This window comes from Opisthocomus hoazin, chromosome 4 (genome assembly GCF_030867145.1).
Source record: "Opisthocomus hoazin isolate bOpiHoa1 chromosome 4, bOpiHoa1.hap1, whole genome shotgun sequence".
Lineage (NCBI taxonomy): Eukaryota > Metazoa > Chordata > Aves > Opisthocomiformes > Opisthocomidae > Opisthocomus > Opisthocomus hoazin.
In genome coordinates, this window is record NC_134417.1 from 46,894,089 (window position 1) to 46,919,154 (window position 25,066).

Consider the following 25,066-nt stretch of genomic DNA (forward strand, 5'->3'; position numbering starts at 1 on the left):
GTAGAATGAGTACAGCCTGTTGATACCCAGTGCATTTTTCCCAGCACAGTTATTAACAGTGTACTTACAACCCATTACTAGAAGCCTCTCAGGCTGGTGATGTAAATTTGTGGTAGAATAATATATTTCTACTAAATCTCTAACTTCCCTTATCCCTATATCATGAGAATATTTCCACAGTCTTTGTTAACATTTTTAAGACAGTATTAAGCATTTCTCAAAGCTTTCTGTGTTGCAGACCCACACTAAAGTCAAAATTAAAAATAAAAAAAGAGTTGCTTAGTCACTGGACTAAGAATAGAACTTAGCAGTTACACAAATCCTCTCTCCGTATTATAGAACCACTGGCTTACCTGCTGTGCTGGGTTTCCCTTTTCACCCTTAGGACCAGGAACATTATTGCTAGTTCCAGGATCTCCCTGGAAAAGTTAAGCAGAAACCTCAGCATTTTCAGCGACTGCACCTTTATTACTCTGCTTACAGATGCAGGAAACAGGATTAATGAGATTTGTCATTGCAACCAACAAGAAACACAAAAGCTACTTTAAATGGAGATGCTTGTAAGAACACTAAATAGGCAGCTCTGCAAAGTCCACAAGTTTCTTCTCCAAAGAGGTTAAAAGAAATATTACTACTGGGGAACAAATTAAACCCTGAAAATGTGAAGCTGTTCTGGTTGTTTGGGTGTAGTTAGTTGAGTTAAGATAATAACTAGTTAGTGAGTTTCAGATGGGGTTACACTAGAATGGAGTTCGATTTAGCCACTTAATACCAGTCACAGATGAAATCCTGATCTCCCAAAGAGGCAAGTTACTATGAAGCCTGATTTTTTTTTTTTTTTAAGTTAGAAGACAGAAGTAAACACTATATTTGACTGTTTGGAACAAAGGTCTTTGAAATATGTGTAAGAAGACTTAAAGCTGTGATACAAGAAGTGTGGTGGCTCCACTGAAATTTTAGTCTCAGTGACTGCATTTACATAGGGCTCTGGAGCATGCAAGGAAAAAAATGTCAGCATGAAGAAGTAATTTGCCTTTGCATCATTATAAATTGCTAACCAAGAGTCAGCACACAGGGTTTTCAAATGATCCAGAAATTCCGCTGCATGGTGGGAACCACTAGGGAGGACTGGGTCGCTCCAGAAGGAGTTATGTTGCCCATGCTAAAAAACCCCAAACAAACAAACAAATAAATAAATAAAACAAAATGCAAGGGACAAACAGGACACCTGAGGTTTAAACATCTGCTTCCAAGCAACATTTCAAAACACATCAGTCCATCTGCATCTAAAGAGTTCAGCACTCCTGGAATATGCCATACTTCTTGTCGAGTACTGCACCATATAGGATGTGAAAAACTCTTCAAATCACATATATTTCAAGCAGCTCCATCATGAAATCCAGGCATAAATCAGTGCAACGAAACAAAAATGAAGGAATACACTTACATGATCTCCTCTTAGACCAGATTCTCCTCGTTCACCTGGTTCTCCTCTGGGTCCTTTTCTGCCCTAAATTCATAAAAAGAGCATGAGCAATTTGGGTATAGATAGAATCGGTATCTGTGTTAGAGAAAGGCCAGGTAAGAGAACACATATCTGTTTAAGTCAGTGGAGCTACACTGATTTACAGCAGGAGTCACATCATATCAGAGAACTGGCAGCTATTAAAAACAACTCTCAGGCATTACAGATAGCATTACACTGTGGAAAGATGTTTCCATAAAATCTAAACGTTACTATAAAGGATACTTCACCCGTCTTCCTGTGTTGCCTTTCTCTCCAGAAGGTCCAGGAAATCCACATTCTCCCTAGATTAACAATGGGGGAATAAAGAAGAAAACATTAATGATTGTTCTTTCTGATAAATGTGGTTCCCAGATTTTGTCTGGCAGAATCCACCTTCAATCAGATACGCAACTCGAAACACTAAACCACAAAACTTCCGTTCAGGTTTAAAGCCCATTCAAAGGCTTAAAAATCTGTACGTATGAACCCTAAGGTAGGTGTCTTTAATTGCACTGCACATTTAAAGCAATGATTACCTGTTCTCCATCAGTGCCATCAAATCCTCTCTCACCATGTTCACCCTGTAGCAATAAGCAAAAAAAAAACAAAGCTATAAGCATCAGTCCACTTGCCTCTTTCAGCAAGGCAAGATGTGTTCACACTATTTTTGGGAACTTAAGTAAGAATAGTGGTTTTCAATGGCTAGCAAGAATAACTAAGAATAAAAATTACACATAGGAATTAATAAATTCAGATTTTAATGAATCATTAACTTTTAAAACAATTCATAGTTAAGAACATTTAATAAGAACAATGGTTATTAAAACTATCTTCACCAGGATTTAAATTCTGCTTTTCTATCGGTTATTTTTCAAATACTTTTCCCAACTGCAGCACCTTCAAAATCTAGATACATTCCAAAATACAACTACCAATATCTGATCTAACATGCTGCTAATCCTGTAATTCTGGTGTCAACCATCATATGTGTTTGTATTGTACTTTTGTTTTTAAAATAATTTTATACTGTGAATGGTGTATTGAAAAGCTGGAAAGAATAACCATGATAAAAACAATTACAGAAGACTGATCTTAGGCTTTAGGACTTGTTAATGACATTTCATTACTGTTTCAGCAATGTAGTGCTTGCTACATAAACAGCAGTCACATTCCCATTCAAACACACACTGGTATTCTCTTCCCTTTATCTGCAAAAATGAATCACCATATTGCAACCATTTATGGAAGTCATTTTCTCACAAAACACTCATCCCAGCCTTAGTGATCTGAACTTGTTGTTCAGATGACAAGTGAGGCTTCTGAGTAGGGTAATAACTGTGAGAACATTCTTTAATTTATGTATGCTCCACAATGTTTCACATGTGCCCAAATGGCACACTCAATTTCTAAAGGATATTTTGAAGTGTTTCTTCCGTCTTTCTTTTCTAGGATAAAAATGAAGGAATCAACTGTGATGTTTTTATTTGTAGTAAGAAATGAAATTAGCAGACACCACTACCCTGAAAGCTGAAAGGATATGCAGCAAATCACTGAAAGTGGCACAAGAGCATACTGTAAATGCTAGTTAAACCAACAGGAGTCTCACTTTGATAGAGACTACAGATACAATTGCTTTGTAGGTTTTGATGCTAAATTGACTTCGCAAAACCACCTAGTTAAAGTTCCTGAGGAAAACTTTCATTCATTTATAACAGTTTTTTTATGTACTACAAGAAAAATTAGCTGTCTGTACATTTTCATAAGATTAATGTCAAAACCAAAAATTCCTGGAATAAGTATTGCAGAAAAAAATTGAACATTAAGTAAGCAATCATGACTTTTAGTCAAGTCTTATTTTTTCCCTCACTGTTTCCTACTTCAGAAAACCTGAGCCAAACTTCATAGTATTAAATATTCAATATTGCCTTTTCTTCTCAAAATAGCTGTACTAAAATGTCTTGCAGACTTCAATAAACTGCCTCAACCTTACTAAGTTTGCAGTACTAAGTCACATTTTTAATGTGCTGAAAGTTTCACATTTTAGTTAAAATAAAATTAGTGGATATAATGACACAACATAATGAAGACATTCACATATTCACTGGATTTCAGTAGGGTCTATGCTCCTCATAAGTCCTGCTGTACAATTCAACTTGGATAAACCAAAACCATCAGCAAGCACTCTCCTTCTACAATCAGATGTTTCAGATATTTAAAGGACAAATTACTTCAGGGAACAGAGCAGAAAATGGAAAAGGGAAGTAAAATACATCAGAGGATTAAAAAAGTCAGTACAGAGCAGTACTTTAAATGGAGCTGAGGTATCAGAAACACTCTCTGAAGTTTCTCACATGTATAGCTGCTCAAGTTTGGAAGTCTGAGTATCTTCTGAGTCTTTGAGGCTCTTAAATCTTTCCTAGGAGTGGTTTTGTATCAAAGCCCCCAGTACAATTTGAATTCTATTTTAATTCCTCCAGCTTGGGAACTAATATTACCATTATCATTGTCTTCCAGGCTTCACATTTTATTAACGAATTGGTGACAAAATCTCTTTGATGAACAGGTAAGTTTGAAAGGTTAAATAAGCAGAACTGCAAGATCAGTGGATGACAAAAACTTCTGAAGAGAAGTCTGGATATTGAAAAAGTATCACTAATGATTCCATGAAAATGCTGTCTAAATCTGCAATAAATATTAGTGACAATCTTTTTTCCCCCTTTCTGCTCTGCTTCCTCAGCAATTAGAATATGAGATTCAGTTAATCAGAATTACCACCTTGACAGATTATTAAAATAGCCAGTAAATAAATTCCTTTCCTGTCAATTAGACTAAATCCACTATGACTGCAACCATGCTAAAAATACAAGTAAGACTGGTGGTTTTTAATAATGTGATACCTAACAGCCCACATTTAAACCCACTCTTATACAAATGTTGCAAAAGTACATTAAATACTCTGAAGTTTTTACACTGTTTTCCTTCGTTGTTGATATTGTCTTCTTACAAGGTAACACAAAAGGAGGCAGAACAGTGTTCTCAAAGAAAATTGATTGCACAGAACACATACCTGACTTCCTCTATATCCCCTGGCCCCCTGAAATTGAAAATAAACATAGGTGAAATTTGAAAGTATTTTTAGTGAGCTTGAGAAGCAGGGCACAATAGCTTGTTGTGCAGAGGCATGCTAGGCTCAGAATTCGTAGTCCCTACTGTAAAATCTCCTACTTCCAAATACAGGATTGACACCTTTCCTGTGGGAAGACAGAACAGCCTTCAATTTCATTTCCGTTCTGTAAAGCTTTGTAGTTTTATCTAAGGCCAGCCTGGAGTTTGTGGTGGAAAAGTCACTGGTAAGCTGCTGAGTCAGCAAACTCCTTAGGCATTTGACCATGCTTCTCTCCAAAGGAGATAGCAAGAAGTGTCTGCTATGCTGGGTCTTGCTGTCCATCCATGATTCATGAAGGCAGCACAGGAGTTTGTCCTCATTATAGAAAACAGGCTTGTGAGAAACAAAATTAGGAAACGCTTCAAAGTGACATACTTGCCTTCTGGCCTCTGACACCTGGACACCCCCTGTCTCCTTGAGTCCCACTGAAACCAACAGGGCCTCTCTCCCCCTAAGAAATAAAAGAGAATGTTCAAATTAATCCATACAATGATAGCTACTGGTTAAGTCATCATACAGTGGGACTGAGTGCACCTTCATCAAGTGTGTCAATGACACCAAGCTGAGTGGTGCATTTGGCACTCAGGAGGGAAGGGATGCCATCCAGAGGTACCTTAACAGGCTTGAGAGGTGGGCCCATGCAAACCTCACGAAGTATAACAAGGCCAAGTACAAGGTCCTGCAGCTGGGTCGGTGCAATCCCAAGCACAAATACAGGCTGGGCAAAGAATAGACTGAGAGCAGCCCTAAGGAGAAGGACTTGGGGGTGTTGGTTAATGAGAAGCTCAGTATGACCCGGCAGTGTACGCTCGCAACCCAGAAGGCCAACCATATCCTCGGCTGCATCAAAAGAAGCGTGGCCGGCAGGTCGAGGAAGATGATTCTGCCCCTTACTTCGCTCTGGTGAGACCCCACCTGGAGTCCTGCATCCCATTCTGGAGCCCTCAGCACAGGAAAGACATGGACCTGTTGGAGCGGGTCCAGAGGAGGGCCACAAAAATGATCAGAGGGATGGAGCACCTCTCCTATGAGGAAAGGCTGAGAGCATTGGGGCTGTTCAGCCTGGAGAAGAGAAGGCTGCAGCGAGACCTTATAGCAGCCTTCCAGTACCTGAAAGGTCCCTAGAAGAAAGCTAGAGAGGGACTTCTTACAAGGGCATGTAGTGATAGGACAAGGGATAATGGCTTTAAACTGAAAGAGATTTAGAGAGAGATTTAGATTAGATATTAGGAAGAAATTCTTTACCATGAGTGTGGTGAGGCACTGGAACAGGTTGCCCAGAGAAGCTGTGGATGCCCCCTCCCTGGCAGTGTTCAAGGCCAGGCTAGATGGGGCTTGGAGCAACCTGGTCCAGTGGAAGGTGTCCCTGTCCATGGCAGGGGCGTTGGAACTAGATGGTCTGTAAGGCCACTTCCAATCCAAACCATTCTATGATTCCATAATATAAGATTAAAGCACCATATAAGATAAAGCACACATAGAAGATTATATCGCCATTCACTGCACTACGGACACAAATGGAAGTCACCTGTAAATTTTTATACTGGCCGTAACAGAACAGTCAATTACTAGCCTGAGTTGCACCTTGTTCTCTGCTCTCACTATCATGCCATGTTTTAGACTACACTAGCAATCTCTGACTGAAATCTCTGTACTTGAAGGTAGGCCTTTTGGTCGGTTGGTCTTTAACTGAATATTGAATGCGCTTCCTCTAGTCACTGATCTCTGAAGACTTCTATTCCAGGTTTGTTAGGATGGAAGCTCTAAAAAATATTGGAAAGAGAGCAGCATCTCCTAGCAGATCCCCTTAAAATTGCTGTCTAAAAAGATAAACAATGAAAAATGAAATGAGAACACACAGTAAACATGAGAGCTCCTATACTACCATGCAAAAGAGAAGACAAATTTGAAGAGTCTAAGACCAAAAGAACAAAGAACATTCTCTTTCTTTTCTCCTCTATAGAAATGTGTCTCTCTAAACTAGCAGAAAAGCAACATGGATCACATTCTAGATTAAGTTAGAGAATGCTGCCACAGAATCACACCACAATATGAAAAAACAGAAGTTTAAGCATTTTGGCCTGGCTGCATTGCCTATGTGAAACATTAAGACTAATTCCTGAGCTGAACAGTACACCATGAGAAACCAAAACTGTCCAGCATTATCTCCTCAACCTCTTTTCCTTGTGGCATCTTGTGTAGTCTATTACCAGCAGTCTGCTTTCTGTTGTTTATTTACTACATTCAAATGCTTGGGATGCTTCAAATTCTTATTTTGTGGCTGGAAAAAAGTTTAGCCCTTAGTAGGGAAAATTTGCAACATGAAAGTCATTTGTAGGCTTCACATGCAGGAGATGAATAAAGTTTCTGAAGGTGTGGACATGACCTCTTCTCATCATTCCACAGTAAAGAAAAGTGAATGGAACGGAAAATTCAGAGGCAAGACTCTTGTAATTTACCTGCTCTAGAATATTATTCTAGATTCTCAGAAGGTCAAAAATAGAAATTAAATTTCATACATAAAAACTAGTTCAAAATTGTTTTCACTCCTTTATCACTTAAAAAAAGATAAGATTTAGAAACTTTCAAAACAAAAAGCTGTGGTGAAAAATTTGTGCATCCCATTGCAATGTGTTCAAAATGTTTCTCATTTTAAAAAACCCTCAGGGTTTAAATTTAGATTCCTGCTCAGATCGTGTCATTCATCTCTGTGAAAAGATGTGAAAATAGTTCTATTCCTGAGTAAAATAAGTATTTTAAGTCATTCTAGAAATTGCTGATATGGAATTTTATTATATCATTCAGCAAATCAGGCCACCTGAAAAAAAAAAGTTCTGTGGAAACTGCTCAAGTAGTTACAACCAGTGATTTCCAAAGAAATCATAAAACCACCATCACAGTGCACTTTCTTGATAATTCTAGATGACAACTGTTCTCTTCCACCAAAACCTTTCTCTGAACAGACAGTTGGCTTACCCCAGGCTGCCTCATCAAAGGTAAATTCAGGCTGACCAATCTACTGTGAGAACTGGAGCTACCTTAACGTGGATTTTACAGTTATGTACAGAGAGAAATCCTTGGCTTGTTCTTGGTTTGCAGGCTTCTCACCTGTAGTTAGGAGTAATATTCATGTCATGGGTGCAGCGTTGTAAACCTAGATCTGTGCTTATGGTGCTAAGGAAATCACCTTATTCTTTGCCGGATTTTTGTTTGTTTCTTTTTAGACAGCAAATGAGGAAGAAATACTCCCAGTGGGTTGGACTCTGGCTTATACACATTATGTTGAAGTTTATGTTGGGAACAGCACACTGCAAAGGATTCAGAAATCACCAAAATGCACTACAAAATTTAGCTTTGTTATCCAGTCATAAGATACCAACTCATGGTAAGAAGGGAAAGCATGGCCTTTTCTATAAGAACTATCAACACAGAATCTGGCTACGGTTTGTCACGAAAAATTGGTATATGAGTTAGCCATAAACATGCCACATAAGATGCTGTTGTGTGATTCTAACTGATTTTGTTTCTGCATCAGAAGTTAGCACTAACTATGGTGAGGTGCTGATGCACAGAGAATCAAGTCCGTATATTTACCTTCAGATACATATTGCTTAAACACATTTTAGGTTAATATTGATAAGCACTCAGTGAATGAGTAAGTGCAGACAGGTTCAGGCACCAACCAACAACATGTTAGCAGGAAGGAATAATGTTTACTTACAATTCCACCTTCCTCACCAGGATGGCCAGTAGATCCTCTGTAACCCGTACTTCCCTGAAAAACAGGAGCTTAAGCGGTAAGTAACACTGACCTCCAAGCACACTGGGTTAATTTCTATCAGATTACTCTGCACATGGAGATAGAAGATATCTCCTGAAAAGCAGATCTGGTTGTGCTGAGGAGGGCAGGATCCAACAACTACATTTACACAAACAGTCTGCACAGTCCTATGCACTTGACATGGCTGTGAAATAAACCTCGAAAACTCAACAATGTTCGATATAAAATTTCAGCACATTATTTCAGGAAACTGCCTGATGGATTAACAAAAGCTCGTTGTGATATTGGGTCAAATTGAGTATCTTCCTTAGTGATTTGGAAGAGTAAAAATTATACAGGAATGAAATTCTAAGGTAAAATGAAAAACATAAGGAGCTGAAAACTTGTTAGGACAAGGATATTGCAACATCTTACAAAGACTTTTAAGAGTATTGCAATGCTGTATATGAAGTGATGCAAACCTCATACTCTCAGTGCAAAAACATGAACAGAAAGAAACTAGAACAAAAGGAATTTCCAGGAATGAAAATAAACAAAAATGAGACATGAATTTGTGCTGCAAAAACACGCTTCTACAATTGTAGGCTGTACAATCCAGGCATCATCGTTGTTTTGCAAGCAGACAGACATGACTGTTCTGAACATAGTTCTGTCTAGGCACAGTAATCTAGACACTTTAGTAAAACAGAAAGGTGTAGGAAAATCAACAGGAGTAATGTAAGAAAACAGTAAATTGGTTTAAGAATAAATATTAGAAGACTATACTTTTTCTAAGAGATAACCAAAAACGTATTTAACTGCAACCACATAACTGAAGAGTGTGAACTACAAATATAATTTACTTAGCGTGTTTCTGGAGTAAGCAGAAATACTCAAATGAACAGTAGTCAAAAGCAGGCTATATATACTAAAAACAGTAATAATGAAGCCTACTAGCGTGCTGTAGAAGTGGTGATATCTGTAACACTCGAAAGGCTTAAAATAAACAATACCAAATCTTAAAAAAATAATGCAAATTAGTACTACATTAGATCAAAAGAAATTTATAGAAGAGGCTACTTGGAATAACCAGAGGCACAAAAGGATAAGGGTCAAACCTAGTGAAGAAGGATTATTTTCTACTCTCAGCTTGCTGGCTGAAAGTTTCTCATTCACAAGAGCTAATAAGACTCCTGGTTAATCAGACTTAATTTTTAAATCTCTCTGTTTTCTGCTAAATTGGTGAAGGAGAGTGCCTAATGATTTTTGTATGTACCAATGATTTATATTACAAAAAATACTTTTTCAATAGGAACATGCAGCAGAGAAATGATCACATTTCATGTTTCTCCTTCTCCTGCCGTAACAGCAAATATCGTGGGCACAATGCATGCATGCTCTGAAATACTACCAAAAAATGGAAACACTTTGAAAAACAAAGCAAGTCTTAAGTAATGTCTATCTTAGCTCTCCTACCTTCCTTCCAGGACCTCCCTGGCCACCATGAACACCATTTTCTCCAAGGCACTTACAAACCACCTTACAGCATTTCCTTTCTGCAATAGTATCCTGAGAAACGACAAGCAACTCTTCATTCATGTATATTAATCATAAAACAAAGACTGATTTTTTCCCCCCTTTTGTTTATCTTACAGAAGGACTTACAAGGTTTCTCTGCAAGATGTGTGTAATGTCTGCAAACCCAACACTCAGCGGTTCGTTGTAACCAAACCCTCTGCCAAACTCTGTTTCCCGAAGTTCAGTCATGTTCTGTGTATTGTCCAGGCCAACTAACAGAAGCGCATCAAGACCTTCAATGTAAGCATAGATTTAAATTAGTGAATGCCTGAACTATATCATTTATCCAACAATATCATTGTGAGTAACAGCAGTCCTCTAAAAGACTCTTACATCTTATGGTTTCAACACAGTATGTTAAAAGAAATCAAGCTATTGAGAACAATGTATAAGAGAAAAATGCAGACCAGTAATTTTCCAATTAACTTCTCTAGCCAGTTGTCAGACCAGATTGCTACTCAGTGTGCAGCAGTGTGAAACTGTTTCCTCTGCAGAAGTCAGAGCTGGGTCTAACCTCTGGTGCTGCACTCATCAGTGAGAAGGGCTGCCCTGAACTGCCCCAGCTGCTGGAGCTGGACTCCAGAAACCAGAACCATCCCAGGCTCTCTGCACCCCTAGGCATATTTCTAGCATCATCTGCCAACACACTCCCAGTGACTCCTGAGGAATGCCATATACTTGTGGAGAGGTAATGTGACGTGGAAAAGTTGCAGTAGCGGAGCAATACATTGGGCCATTGGTAGGAGGAGGCTGGAACATCAATGCAGTGCTGTAATACCTCTAAAGCGAAGGGAGTCAGTTGCTTTTCTGAGATCTTCCAGCGAATCATCCAGCCCATCTGAAAATACTAACAGAACCTGTCAGGAAAGGGAATAATGCCAAGTCAACTGAGAAGAGACTAAAACCTGAGTTGTAAAAAGTACAGTTTGCACTGAAAACTGGCTATGAGGTGGTCAAATTGCAATACACTGTGGTAGATCTGAAACATGTGCTGGAAAAAGTGCTGAGGAGCAAGGAGAACAGAATACAAAAGCCTCTCTTCCCTGACAGCACTCCCATTTGAGGGATCTGACTTGCTGACCAGTTCATACCATTGTTATTAATTACATCTGTCGTCTTCTTAATATGCTAGGTGGAAGGCCAATTCTATTGTGACTTACCCACGGAAGACCTTTCTCTGATGTCAGAAAAGTTCTCCTATATATGAATGTGGAGAAGAAGAAATTTTCTCCTTCTGCAAGAGCAGCTCCTGTTGGCTGCCACCTGAATCACATCAGGAAGCGCATCCTCTCTGGGTCCAATTCTCCTCCCCACAGATGCTGACGTTCCTTTGCCCTTTCCACACAGGCAGCACACCACCATACTCCACTCCCTGCCATATTTTTCCTTGTGAAGACATAAGGCTTAGCTCATCTAAGGACCCTAAACCTGACCCTTTTTATTGGCTATATTCCCACCTTTTCAGGCCAAAGAGCTACAGTTAAGCCTCTTCAAGGGCTGAGAAATGCACAATTTCTTACAGTTCCACTCCAAGCTACCAGCCTCTTCCCATGTCTCTCCTCACCTTCCTCCTTCGAACCAGCAGAAGTCTCCTCAGGCCCCACTCATCCAGGGGACTAGGTTTCCCAGAAAGGGGCTGCACAGGTAAATTGTCCTATGCCATCAGTGGTCATGAATTTAAGTCCTCCTAAATTCAACAAGTGAACAAGCATAGCTAGAGCTCCTTCCTTCCCATCCTTCTTCTTTTACACTCCCTATACTATGCACAGCTTCAATCAATCCGAATTCTAGAGAATTGCTTCCATTAAAGAAATTTTTCCACAGGTGTCAAAGGCAAATGAAGTGACTGCCACACCAAACATCACAATTCTGTGCTAAAGCAGCAAGGAGGCCAGAATTTAAGAGTAGGCAGAGTTAACCCTGGTGGTGGAAAGTTCCCAAACATCCAACACAGAGGCACTGGTACTGATTCTACGTTTGTTCAAGCAGAGTGTGATACAGCAGAGAGCTGGACCATAGATGGGTAATCACATCATAGACTGTTAGAAACAACACTGCAGAGACTTGGGCTTGATGCTATTTGTGGGCAATCTTTTAATTTTAAAAACATGGGGGGCAGGGTGGAAATGTGGGGTGTTAGCATGAGCATTATGTATGTTTACAAAGCTTTCCTTTATATAAAGCTCTTATTGGAACACATCTGAGTCTTGCTTTGTCAAAAATGCTGGGATTAGGTTCAACTCTTTTGCTGAAAACAATCAAATAGTAAAGAAGAGAAGAAATGCAAACAACAGAGAACCACTATCCCTGATGCAGTTTATAACTAAAAGTCTTTATAGAACAATCATGTTGTTGCTCAGGATCCTAGGGAGACTATACTGTGATTTCATACACAGTCTAAAGTCTTGTATTTTCAATTTGCACATAAACAGTATCAGAAAGGAATACTAATCCACTGCTAAAGTGCCGAGATATGCAGCATATTTATTTCCAGTAATAATGCATAGGTAGAAAGAAGAAGCAGCCTTGCTTAACTCATCTTCAACAGGGATCCAGCAGAATTGGCAATTAGGAGGGAAAAAAGCACTGCTTTTACTGGTATGTCAAACAAGTCCTCTCCACTGAGGCCCAAAAGAAGCAAAATCACATGTGGTCATGTTCCCCGTTCAGAATAAAATGACATTTTAAGAAATCTTTGGAAAAAAAATAGTATTAAATATGTACCAAATTACAACCTTAATTGGTAAGCCATGGCAAATGCTGTAAAAAAAATCTTGGCAAATCATGGCAAATGCTGCAAAAAAAAAAGAATGACAACTTTCATCTGAAAGCAGGGGAATTTGTAACAATATAGCTTTCTTACTCCACATCAGATTAAAATTAACACCTTATAAAAGTTAAAATAAGGTTCACAGAGGAAATCTCTTATGTGTTCTGCAAGGGCTAACCTGTCCTTCCATAGTAGGAAGGTCCTCCTGCACGGAGACCTTAGTAAGTGATAATATTCAAACAGCTACTACAGGACATACTCTGTGTTTTACCAAGTCAGTGCCTTATTAAGAATAAACTCTCAGGGCAATGACCCTGAAACACTCCAATGAGATCTAACTTTCTTTCACCTAATTGGAAAGATTCCCCATTCGCTTCAGAAGGATTAGATAAGTGTCATGCCTCTCCCTTCACCTCACTTCAAGATGGATGAGTTAACTGCAGCATCCATGCAGATTTTCCTGATCACCAGTTACTCCTGAGCAGAACTCAGCTTTGTTACTTGAAATTATTTGACAAGCTAACCACACAAGCAAACTTCTGTAAACAAAGTTCTTGGATGGTGTTTTCTGTGATTTCTGTTTAGAGCTGTCATTATTCTGGACAGAGACTCAAGATCAGGATTTAGAGCTTCTGAAAGATTACTGTTTCCACTACTCAAAGTACAAAGTCATTCCATGGTCGATATAATAAGGTATTCTGTACAAATACTCATGATCATATATATTAACTCCAATGTTCTGGGTCCCATCTCACTGCAGGAGTGCTCAGGGAGTCAGAACTGATATATGCAGTTATATTAGGGTGAATGAAAGAACAGAAGGTTCTATATAAACATAAGGAAACAGTTTTTTACCATGAGGGTGACTGAGCACTGGCACAGGTTGCCTAGAGAGGGTGTGGAGTTTCCATTCTTGAAGATACTCCAAAGCCATCTGGACACAGTCCTGGGCAGCCTGCTCTAGTTGACCATCCTTGAGCAGGGGGATTGGACAAGGTGACCTCCAGAGTTCTTCCAATCACTCTGTGATTCTGTTTATTGCATTCACCAGTTCCTGAACTACCTGTTTGTCTCCCTGGAGTACTCAGCACCAGAGTCTTTAAACATCAAACTGCATAATTTTTCCAGCATACACATTCACACCATTAAGTTACCTTCACTTCAGCAGAGGTCACACTAAAGAACTTCTCCTCAAGTGCCTGTAAGAAGTCTGCATTCAGATACGTGTCCACAGTCGTCTGTGCATCTAAGAAATTCTGGATGATCTCTGCATTATAGTCTTCAAAGTCAGAGTCAAAGATGAATTGTTTGGTCTGTGCCAATACTTGGAACTTGAAACTAACATTAACCGGAGAACCAGCATGACAGCTGGTATTTGGCAGCGATTTCATCTGGAGTAAAAGCTTGGGGAGGAATGCTTGTAATTTCTGTGTCAGAAGTGCTGTAGATGCTGGTCGTGTGTGTCTTGAAATATCAATTGCTATAGAAAGATCTATGTTGCAATCTGAAAAAAGTAGAAGAAACAGGAAACTATAAATATATGCTATTTGTGATCTTATCTTTTATCAGAAACATGGGAACGGAACAAAATTCAGTACAGTAGATTTAAAACCAGAAATCAGAATCAGTGACATGGCATTTTACATTTACAGAAAACCCGTCAGCCCACCAGTTTCAGTGGGGCTATGTGAACTTGCAGATACTAAGGACTACATTACTGGACATACGTACATATCGAAACTGCACAACAGGTCACTGTTCCTCAGCTGTCAAATGTCTTCAAAGGGCCTAATCTTGCAAATGTTTCCATGAGCTTTGCTACCAATGGAGAATGTGTCACATATATTCCAATTGCAATAGGTAAACTTGACAGCTGACTGTCCTTCATCAGTTTGTCACAAGACCGGATGATAGATACAAATAGAGAACAACAGGCCAAAGAAACAAATGTGAGAGAAAGGGGCAGCATTGCCTACATACAATGTCATATAATCACCGCGAATAACAGCTGCTGTAAGGTGAGGGCTACCTCAGTTATGGAATTGCTTGCATAGCTCCTGACAATTACAGCAAATACGACAATATGGTTAATTCCTTTCCCCTCCCCAATCATCTTGCCCTCATTAAGCAGCTGAACCTCTTGGCTTATTTCTTCCACACCTTGATTCTTTATGTGTCATGCTGAATTTCATTCTGTGCCCCTAGATGCATTATCATCCATTGTTGTACTTCTGCAAGGAAGTCAAAGGCATGCAACTTTATCTGTAAAACAGCACTCTCCCTAATTTTGTTCCTTCTTCACCCATTGACTCTGAAATGCTTATCAAACACAAGGTTTTTTTCCATGTTTGCCAGTTTGGACTAGTTCTTATAGACTATTATTCCACATACACTTCACTACAGTTTTCCGGCACTTCCCTCACTCATGAAAAAGATGAATGTGTTCTGCTCTTTAACCAAATAAATTCAGAAATAATTTCACCTCAGAGTGGCCATTGCTATGTTTCAGTATTTTCCCTTGCGGTACAAACTGCCCCTGAGAAGGTATGATCTGCTGGTAAGCAGCATGAAAATCTTTAAATGTAAAGGTCACATTGAATGATTTTTTATGGCTAAAATATCCAACATTCAGCTCTCAGCGCAATATAAGAAATCTATACAACTTTTCTGTTTGGTCCACAACAAGGAAAAAATTTCTCTTCAGCAGTTATCTATGCACACATATATGTCTACACAGACATCCCTCAGTCATGCCCCTTAGCCAGGTTGTAAGGCTGCACATCTGATTTCAAGATTCACGGAATACTTGTAACTCAAAGGCCATCATCAGTTCAGGGTACAGCATTTTTTTAATTGCAGGGGATCTTGCTGATCAAACATTTCCATGAACATAAAATTTACTGGATCTTTCTTCCAGTATGTGTTAATGTCCAGCACACACACAGTACGTTTTCACAACATTTTTCTGAGATCTGGGTCTTTTTCCCCACACAGTTTGGAGGGAGTATGAAGGGCAACCACAGACTCAGCAGTTTAGCCCTGACAATTGGTCATCCACAGTGCCTAGCTCTTAAAACATTCTCTGCCAACTCCCCAGTGTACCAGCAATAATACCAAAACAGCAGTAAAGCATTCACTTTTGTGCTACTGTGTTGTGCACGAGAATGTGTAAAAACTTCTGGTAGGTACTCTATACTCTGTTGATAATCTGTATTTATTTTCAGGAATAAACACCTCTGTGTAGTTAACCTCTTTTTCTAATCATTAGTTCTCCCACACACATCCATGTCGTTAAACTGCCCTGTCTTACTGCTGCAAAGGTATCTTTCTCCCTTGTTGACCTTCCGTTGAATGCAGTTTTTTAAATTTGAAAAATCTGCCAGTTTAAGAGAAGATGGCTGGAGAAAGGGGAATTAATAGATTTATTACAGGAAAGAAGGTCAGTGAATATAGGAAAACAGATAACAAGACAAGATAAAACAGGCTTCACAGGAAGGTGATCTTCGTTTTCAGACAAGTTTATGCAGAACTTAACAATAAATACATGCATTGGTGAGATCAAAGCCAATATGCTTTCCTTAAATTCTCTCTCTTTCTAAACAAGTGTGCCTGTATATAAATCAAGTTTACTGCTGCATCTCCCATTAAATCTCCCTGTTCTCTGCCCATGAAACACGAGGAGGTGCTACTGCATCAGCCACGGTCAGGCTGTTCCATGGCAGTGCACTCCCACAGCAGCCCTCTCTCTCCGCTCGCAGCAGCCAGGAGATGCCTTTTCAGCTGGAGGTTTGCTCAGCTCTTGATGGGAAAAAGAGGGTGTGGGAGTGCAGAGCTCATACTGAAACAGGCCCAGTTGTCCTCTGCTCTGAAAACACCCGAGCTGATATAATTCACACAGAGAGTAGCTTCTGGCTTTAGGAGGGAAGGCTTAGCTCTTCATTTTGGCCCCCAACACCCCAACAAACACCAGAGATTTTCCAGCTGTTTAAGATCCCATAAGCCCATGGTGCAGGAGAGGCAAAGTTACCTATTTGTTCAGCCATTGTTACAAAAAGCTTTAGACTAGCAGTGTGATCATCCCAGTGTTCCTTTCTCACAGTAAGTTTCTGGTCACTAAAGGAACGAAACCTGGAGAACTGTGCTGGATCAGTTTTATGACATAACAAAGAACATATATCCAATGTGCTTAAAACATCACCTACATGGTGAAAACACAGGGAAGACAAGAAGGAACTTGAAAGGACAGTCACAGTCTCTGCAAGGATGCGCACAGACAACTGCTCTGGAACTGCCTCTTCCTGCTATTCGCAATCAATGCCATCCTCTTACACCACAGTAGGTCCCCCTCACCTTCAGCAGAGGAATAGCTCATCTTTTTGACGTGTCATTCGCTACATTTTTCTTCTTGCAACTTAACATACACATCTACAGTATTATCTTACTACATAGCTGGCACAAATATGTAATTTTAAAGAGCAATTTGTGTGTGTTTTCTGCTTCAGTCTTCACATGTGACAAGGTGATTGTCCTGGTTTTGGCTGGGATAGAGTTAATTTTCCTCCCAGTAGCTGCTGTGTTTTAGATTTAGTAGGAGAAGAATGTTTGATAACACTGATTTAGTTGTTGCTAAGAAATCAAGGACTTTTCCCAGTTTCATATTCAGCTAATGAGGAGGTGGTGTACAGGAGCTGGGAGGGAGCAGAATCAGACAGCCAGCCTAAGCTGGCCAACGGAAATATTCTATACCATAGATGTCATGCTCAGTTTATAAAGGGCTGTTGGGTGGGGGACAGGAAGGAATTTTTTTTTTTTCTTCTCTTTTCCATTAGTTCAAATCCTGTCTGATATGGGAGTTCCTTTTTTTCAAGAATTTTGTGAAATTCATGAAATCTGTGAGTTTCGGGGTTCTGTGATTGCTGCTCAGGGACTGACAGCAAATCGGTCATTGGTTGGTGAGAAAACTGTATTGTATATAGCTTGGTTTGCATATTCATTAGTAGTAGTATTGTTAGTATTAGTATTTCCTTTTTTGTCTTATCAAACTGTCTTTATCTCAACTCACAAGTTTTCTCTTACATCCATTTCTCCTCCCCATCCGGGGCGGGGGGGGGGGGGGGGGGGGGGGGGGGGGAGTGGTGAGCGAGCAGTTGCCTAGTGCTTAGTTGCCAGCTGCTGGGTTAAATCATAACAGTGACCGTCACGGCAGCACCAAGTCAGAATAAACTCAGATACAGAAACAGCATCTGACATCTGATAAAAGCTGCTACATTAATCAAAGGCAATACTGAACCTCTATTTTCTTTCGGGTTGGGAGCCTCTCAGGCTGTGTGGCATTCAAGCCACTCTTGCCACCAAGAAGATGTATTAAGAGATACCACCTTCTGCTTCTTGTACAGGGAAATCTTTTGGGTAGCATCTCAGTATTACTGTGGATTTGTTGCTCACACCTTGCCAATACCTCCCACAGATCCACACCTCCTCTCCACAGTGCCTCTGTGAGACTTAAATTTTGTCAACAGTTGCTGCTGACAGTCCCACTGAAGCAGTATGGTCAGCTGTAGATGACAGAGTTAGGTTTATGGAAGGCTGTTTTTTTAAATATCACTGAATTGTCTGTTTCTCTCTTTTGATGAGGATACCATGGGCATATCTGCTCTGGCTCCTTGCAGACACTGAGGAGCTATGAATACAAATGCTAGATGTGAAGCACTGTCTTATGACAGAAGCTATTTACCATAGCAAGGAGCATAACAGTTCTTGCCTGAAGCAAGGTGCAAGTCTACAAAGTTGCAAATCCGAGTAACCTGAGCAGTAGTACTCTTTGGTAAAACAGTTGCATTGCTGTCCAGCTATCTCAAGTACTTTTATCGGGGACTGCATGTAGCCATGTGGTTATTTGCTATTATGCACCCAACAAAATGTTTACGCTGCTTACCCTGACCAGGGAGATGTTCAGATTCACAGACCTGACTGACAATACTCCTCTCAATGGTTTTCAGTGCATCAAGGTTTTCCACTGTGAACACTCTCCTTGCATCACCAGATATCAAAAACAGCTCAAAGGAATTTATAATCTCTATGCCAACTGCAAAGACATGGATCCCATTGCTTCTCAAAGCCATTGTTGCATCCTCCATTCTGTTCTGTGATACTCTTTGGCTCTTGCAGCCTCCGCTGGCAGGCTGAAAAAAGCTCTGAAGAAGCCTCAGCCCTTTGCCAGTGAATGTAGAGGACTGCAATTGCTTGATTCTGTTGATCTGTTCCTTTATCATGGTGTGAGCATAGAACTCATTAAAAGAAAACTCTTTCTGGGGCTCTTGGTTGTACTGGATTACTCCAGCATGTACTTTCTACCTAGAAATAATAAAGCTGTCCACAACTTCCTTCATGAAGGTCTTCATGACAGAAGAGTTACTTTTTGATATGCTTTCTGATCTGTCCATCAGGTATACCAGATCTGCCACTTGACTGCTGCAAACTTAGGGAAAAAGCAGAGGGGAAAACAAATAAACTGGAAGAAACAACCTCACCTAGTGAGAACATAACCTTGGCAGTGTTTAATCTTTTCCTTGTTCTCTGCAGTGTAAACCTTTAGTCACAGAAACTGTTCACAGCAGGCCATGCAAGGCCAACCCATCATCTACCCTACTTCAACCCAGAGACCTTCCATGGATAGATGAAATCCATCCTTTTCCACTATTAACTTGCAGAAGAAATCACAGATCTTTACATCTAAAAGACCAGCTGGGAGAGTCATAACAAGACAGAGCTTGCAACCACAGACAAACCCTCAGCTGAGGAAGGTCAGACGTTAGCTACCAGTAAATCAGATTAACTACCCCACTCACCACTCTCATACTCTTGCTACCTGAGGGGCTACTGTGAGGAAAAAACCACTTGAACTGCATGACTGCTGTGGAGAAAGGCAGCATGCTGGTATCCCTGGAGAGAACTCTTGCCTGTCATTTTCACTGCAGAAGCAGAGTTCCCTAACATTCTTATTGGCAGCACATCATAGCTCTGTGCAAAGGGTAATCTTTCCTGACCTACAGAGTAATCTCTTCAAGTTATTTTCTGCTTGCTTTGTTTACTCCAACAGCAGTCAAGTTGACTCCACCTCCCTTCAAAGCTTTTACGACCATGGGAAGGCTGGCTCTATCCAGTGGTACAGCTGGTTCACCAGTACAAAGAAGGATCCTGGTGACAGCAAGGAAAGATGCACGCCCATCCTAGTTCACACCAGATCTCTGCCTGGCAAAGCTCAAAGCTCTTGCTGCAAAGGGCTGGCCTGGCAGAGGCTTCAAGCTGAATACTGCTTCTCGACTCTGAGGCTCAGAGGAGTTAGGATTCAGAGAGAAATGCATCGCCCACTTGGAGCTACAGACCAAAACACCAAACTGAACTTTATCCACCTCAGCCATTAAGTCACTAGCTACCATTAGCTGCTGCTGCACATTTTTGAACTGCAGGTCTGTAACACCATGCACTACAAAGGGGGCTATTGGACCCCTAACCCTGGCCTCTGCCTCTGACCCTCGACACCTGACCATGACCTCCAATGCCTGAGCCTGACCCCCAAGCCTGGTTCTAAGCAGGGAAGCTTGATAATACTTGGGTCATTCACCACCAGAACTTTATAAACCTCACTAAAACCTTTCTGAATGTTAATATCCTTTTGCATCGATTTGCTCTGGCAGATGGTGCACACACCAACAGCAAGCCTGACAGCACTGAAATGACAATTATCTATGTACGTCTTACCTTTTTTCAAACGTCACAACTGTAATGAGACTACAAACATTTTTCTCACAATCTCATTACAAAGCTGTTTCTTTATTTCCATCCAATATTTGACACCTGCAGAAAAAGGTTAAGGGTGGTGACATGTTTCCTTGGGGAATAAATTGCAATTTTATCAAGGTAGCTACTCTGTAATATTCTGGATGCCCATGGCATAGACAGTAACACTTTGTGTCTTAGTTTAGATGTCGGTTCACTGTAATCATCCAAGGACTTGCCAGTGATGACCACAGCAATTTGCTGCACTCTTTGTTTTTTCCTGCTGCCTGCTTCTTGAGTAAAAACTTTGTTCCTCAGGAACTCAATGGCTGCTCCAGTGTACGTTTGCCCCCCTTGATATGGTAAGTTCTTCAAGTAATTCAGGATTTCTGATATATCCTTGAATGTGTCCAGGGTGAACTCTAGCCTTGGCTTATTACTGTACAACACTAGCCCAACTCTTACATTACTTGTACCAATAACCAGTGCATTAAAAATTTTTAACAGAAAGGCCCTTATCAGCTAGAAGTTTTTTGACGCAGTTTTGCTGGATTCATCCACATGAAACAATATCTGCAAGAGTCGCACTGGAACACACTAAAAGTAAAGTAAATATAAGGAAGATAAGATTAATGTAGGTCACACCATGGGATAATTGGTGGGACAATCAGAACTAGGATCATCTCAAGGTAATATGCAAGATGCTGCTACAAGAAAACGTGAAATCTAAATCCCTATTAGTGCTGAATAGCATAGACTTATATATTGATATTCACAGTAAAAGAAATCCCTGAAATAAACACCATACTTCAACTGGCCCCTTGCCCACACTACAGGAAAGTCTGCAAGAAAATGCTTTTCTCACTCTCCTGCAGAGAGTACTCCTGTACTTGCTACGAAGTGATTCTCTAACACAAACTGGAGGCTCTGCCCAGTTTTGGTGCCTCCTCCTTTGTAATGTAATTTCTGTACCTTCTGTGAGGTATCATTCTTGCTAGACTAAGGGTTCCAACAAGAATCCAGTCTATGGCACACCACTGTACTGAATCATACCAACATGGAGTTTGTCTTGCCCAATATCAAAGCCATTGACCACTGTGTACAAGAAGTCTTGCATGATCTTGAAGTTCTTTATCCCTACACTCCATGATCCATCTACCAGGAAGATGATGTCTGCCATAGCAGCTCTCCTACAGACTGAAGAAATATTTTGTAACTTTCTTGTTTTCCTATAGGATGTGTAACCTAATAGAAGAGTAATTTCCCATCCTGATTGCTTTTCAGAATCTAAGACCCACTGGCCTTTTGCACAAAAATCCTTCCATCTATCCTGGTAAATTCTCAGCATCCACTAGTTTCTTTGTTTCCCCTGTTCCTCATACAAAGGGTCAGAGGCTACATCCTTCTGCAACACCATTCTTAGGCAAAGGAGAGATGCTGAAATTCACACCACACAACTTCCATACACAGCCTGCTCAGAACTCACATGTAGTAAATGCATATGTTAATTGCTGTACACACTTCTGTATGCAAACCACAATCATAAGGATGCATTGACCTGCTGTCAAGTGAGCCCAAAGGAAAAGTTACTCATGCACTTTGAGCTCCATTCTGCAAGCATACATTACTAATAAATATTAATCATCTGAGGAGAAAAAAATAAATTCACATCAACTTAAACATGATTAACCACATTTACTTGTAGTAAATACTAAACCAATGTATTTCCACACCTTTCAGGAGCATATGAGACTAGTAGGGATGGATGAAACAGTTATTATTTCCTCAAACGGTCATGCAGAAAACATTCTGCAACTGGACAGAACACTTTTTCAAGCAGATCTCCCAGAAGACCTGACTACTTCTGGTAGTGAAAATGCTAAATCCTGTGACTTCTCTTGCTTTTGGCCGTCTTACAATTCTAAGAGTTTTTCATTGCTTTTGAAAATATGGAACCTCAGCATGCATGAACAAAAACAAATTTTAATGGGCTAATGCATTTAATTTTGCATTTTTTTAGGACAACTCTCCTATCCTAGTTTAAATATATGTTCCATAAAGATATACCATGTTATACCTAGTTATACAAAGAATAAATTGTCATTGATTCTTCATCTCTCTCTGGCATTGAGTATAAATGGAAAAAATTAATTTTGCTATCAACCTGAATAAGAGTAATTTCTTTAGTGTATTACCAGTCTGCTGTGCATCTGTAAAGTAGAAGGTGGAAACAAAAAGTAGAACAAGAAGTGGTTTCCAGTCATCCATTTTGAAAACCTCCCTAGAAAAAAAAAAGACAGACGGTAAGAAATACAGAACATAATTTCCTCAGAAAGAGATTTTTAATTGTGGAGAAAATCAGTAAATATATTTATTAACAACATGGAGGGTTTCTAGTTGTATGCAGTTTAAAGTAGGACTTCAAATTCATATATTCTTCCCTCCACTTTTAACATACAGGCCTTAAACACAGAGCTGGTAGACTTTGACAATGAATTTCAGCACATAACCAAAATGAACTGTTCACTGCTCTGCTCTCACGTAATCATGCTTTGTTCTGATTCACACAGCTATATTTACCAAGATCCAAAATCCAACTACAAGCAATCTATTCACAATGTAAGATTAATGGGAGTATTGCCTCTAAGATTTCCTTCTAGCCTTGAAATTCCCCACCCGTGCATCTATTTAAAAGTAAAATTTGGTAGTGCTATCTATATACGATAGGCATAGATAAGAACAAGCATTCATTTACAAATGAAACACGCCAGCTGGCCAGTAATGAAGACACTTGCTGTATAAAAGTACCACAACCCAATGCTATGGGAAACAGTAATGAAAATCTTTCAGCAAGAAAGTACAAAATTAAGTCACGCTGAGCTTAAGCACACAAAACAAGTGAGAACAAAACAGTTTAGAAAAACTTTCAATTCTTAAACACATGTACACTAAATAGCTTAAAGAATAAAAAGAAATAACAAACCAGACCCCAGAGGCCAAGTATGCAAATGAATATGAAAACATTTCATACGTTGTTTTTCTTCGGAGCTGCTGAAGTTCTCTTTCTTTTCTGACTAGTTCCAGCTGCTTTCCTCCTAGTTCCACCCTCACATTCTGTCCTAGGTCAAAACAGAGCTGTACAGCACAAAACTGATGTCAGCAGGTGGAAGAAAATATTTTTGGTAAAACGTATAAACATAAAGGTCAAATGCTTCTGCATGGTGACATGAGTAGCAGAGAACATTTGGTTGGCTAGGTATGTCCATCAGGGAGGATGAGAAAACCAGGTATAGCACTCATTTACTCTATGACCTTCGGTTATTCAAATATTTAAAACAGACGAGTAAAAGATGCCACTGCTACATTTCAGCCAGCCAAAGCCACTCCTCCCACCAGCCCTTTGTCAACTGAGAGTATATCTCTTCCTACTCTAGGGGAAAGAATAACTTGACAGAGATGCTGTGCATGTTGTACTTCTTTCCCATGGATGTGCACATCAGAGGTAAAGCTGTTCAACACTGTATGTAGTCTCTTCCTCAGGCCTCCAAAACACACCTGCTGGCAGCAAGGATTTTGTGGAAATTAGACGGAGGAGGACGACTGAGGAATGAGTCATTGAGGAGGGTGAGGTAAAATTCAGTACCCTGACTTGACTCAGGTACTATGCTCAAATGCTCAGTGGCTGAAAGACAAACTACTGGGGCTACCCTAAGAATCTCATACTTCATACACAACCTATGTTAGAGGTGTTTTGGCCTGGAAGATGCACGGCTACTGACTTTTATGTGCTACCATCTGTTTATTACCAAAATTATATACAAAGCACTGTTGAGCTACCAGTAACACAGAATAAGCCAAATACTGCTCTGTCTCTATCTTTTGAACCTGATGGTTGATCTTGGCAGATGCTCAGATCAGAAAAAAGAGATAGCTTGAGCCACCTATACTCCAGGCTTGGGTTTGACACAGAATGCAACCTCAGCACATCCAGGATCCTGACTTGGCTTACCCCCACTCTTGTTGTTCCTCCATCAAAGGTTTCAGGGCTTCTGGAACTTTGATGTGAACAATGAACCTAGAATTTCATTTTGGAGCTGATTTGCACACAAATTTCCCCAGCATCTATGTCTCTGCCATTGCTAAACATCTAATAATTATGTTGGCAGGAATACTGCCTAAACTTCTAAGTAACAGAGAAGGAAATGTACGCGAAGACACACAGAAGCAATCAAACAGCAGGCAAAAAAACAGCCCAGTTCATCCTTCAACAACCAGAGGGCTTCCTACGCGTGCCTCTTGGAATCTAGGAGCATCCTTCTCAGAATCAACCAGTCTCAGACACAGGTAAGTTCTTCTTGTGGAAGGATATGGAACTGAATCAGTATAGAAGGAGAGGATATCCAAGCGATGGCTACTGCATAATAGGTTAATCCACACATTAGTCTTTTCAGTATCTTCGAAGTATGTGTTGGCGGCAGGGTATCTACCTACACATGCAGATTGCTC

At 40.1% G+C, this 25,066-nt stretch overlaps 1 protein-coding gene across 1 annotated transcript in view; it reads right to left on the bottom strand.

Moving 5' to 3' along the window:
* Window positions 1-25,066, bottom strand: part of COL6A6 (collagen type VI alpha 6 chain) — a 62,388-nt gene that overhangs the window by 24,706 nt on the left and 12,616 nt on the right. The window contains 20 exon segments of the mRNA XM_075417894.1: window positions 354-419; window positions 1,448-1,510; window positions 1,756-1,809; window positions 2,044-2,088; window positions 4,575-4,601; window positions 5,053-5,124; window positions 8,395-8,448; window positions 9,910-10,002; window positions 10,099-10,244; window positions 10,790-10,868; window positions 13,936-14,285; window positions 18,717-19,259; window positions 19,735-19,831; window positions 19,834-20,381; window positions 20,543-20,617; window positions 20,620-20,708; window positions 20,710-20,755; window positions 20,758-21,147; window positions 22,756-22,841; window positions 23,592-23,679. Coding sequence (XP_075274009.1) covers window positions 354-419; window positions 1,448-1,510; window positions 1,756-1,809; window positions 2,044-2,088; window positions 4,575-4,601; window positions 5,053-5,124; window positions 8,395-8,448; window positions 9,910-10,002; window positions 10,099-10,244; window positions 10,790-10,868; window positions 13,936-14,285; window positions 18,717-19,259; window positions 19,735-19,831; window positions 19,834-20,381; window positions 20,543-20,617; window positions 20,620-20,708; window positions 20,710-20,755; window positions 20,758-21,147; window positions 22,756-22,841; window positions 23,592-23,679 — 3,011 coding nt within the window.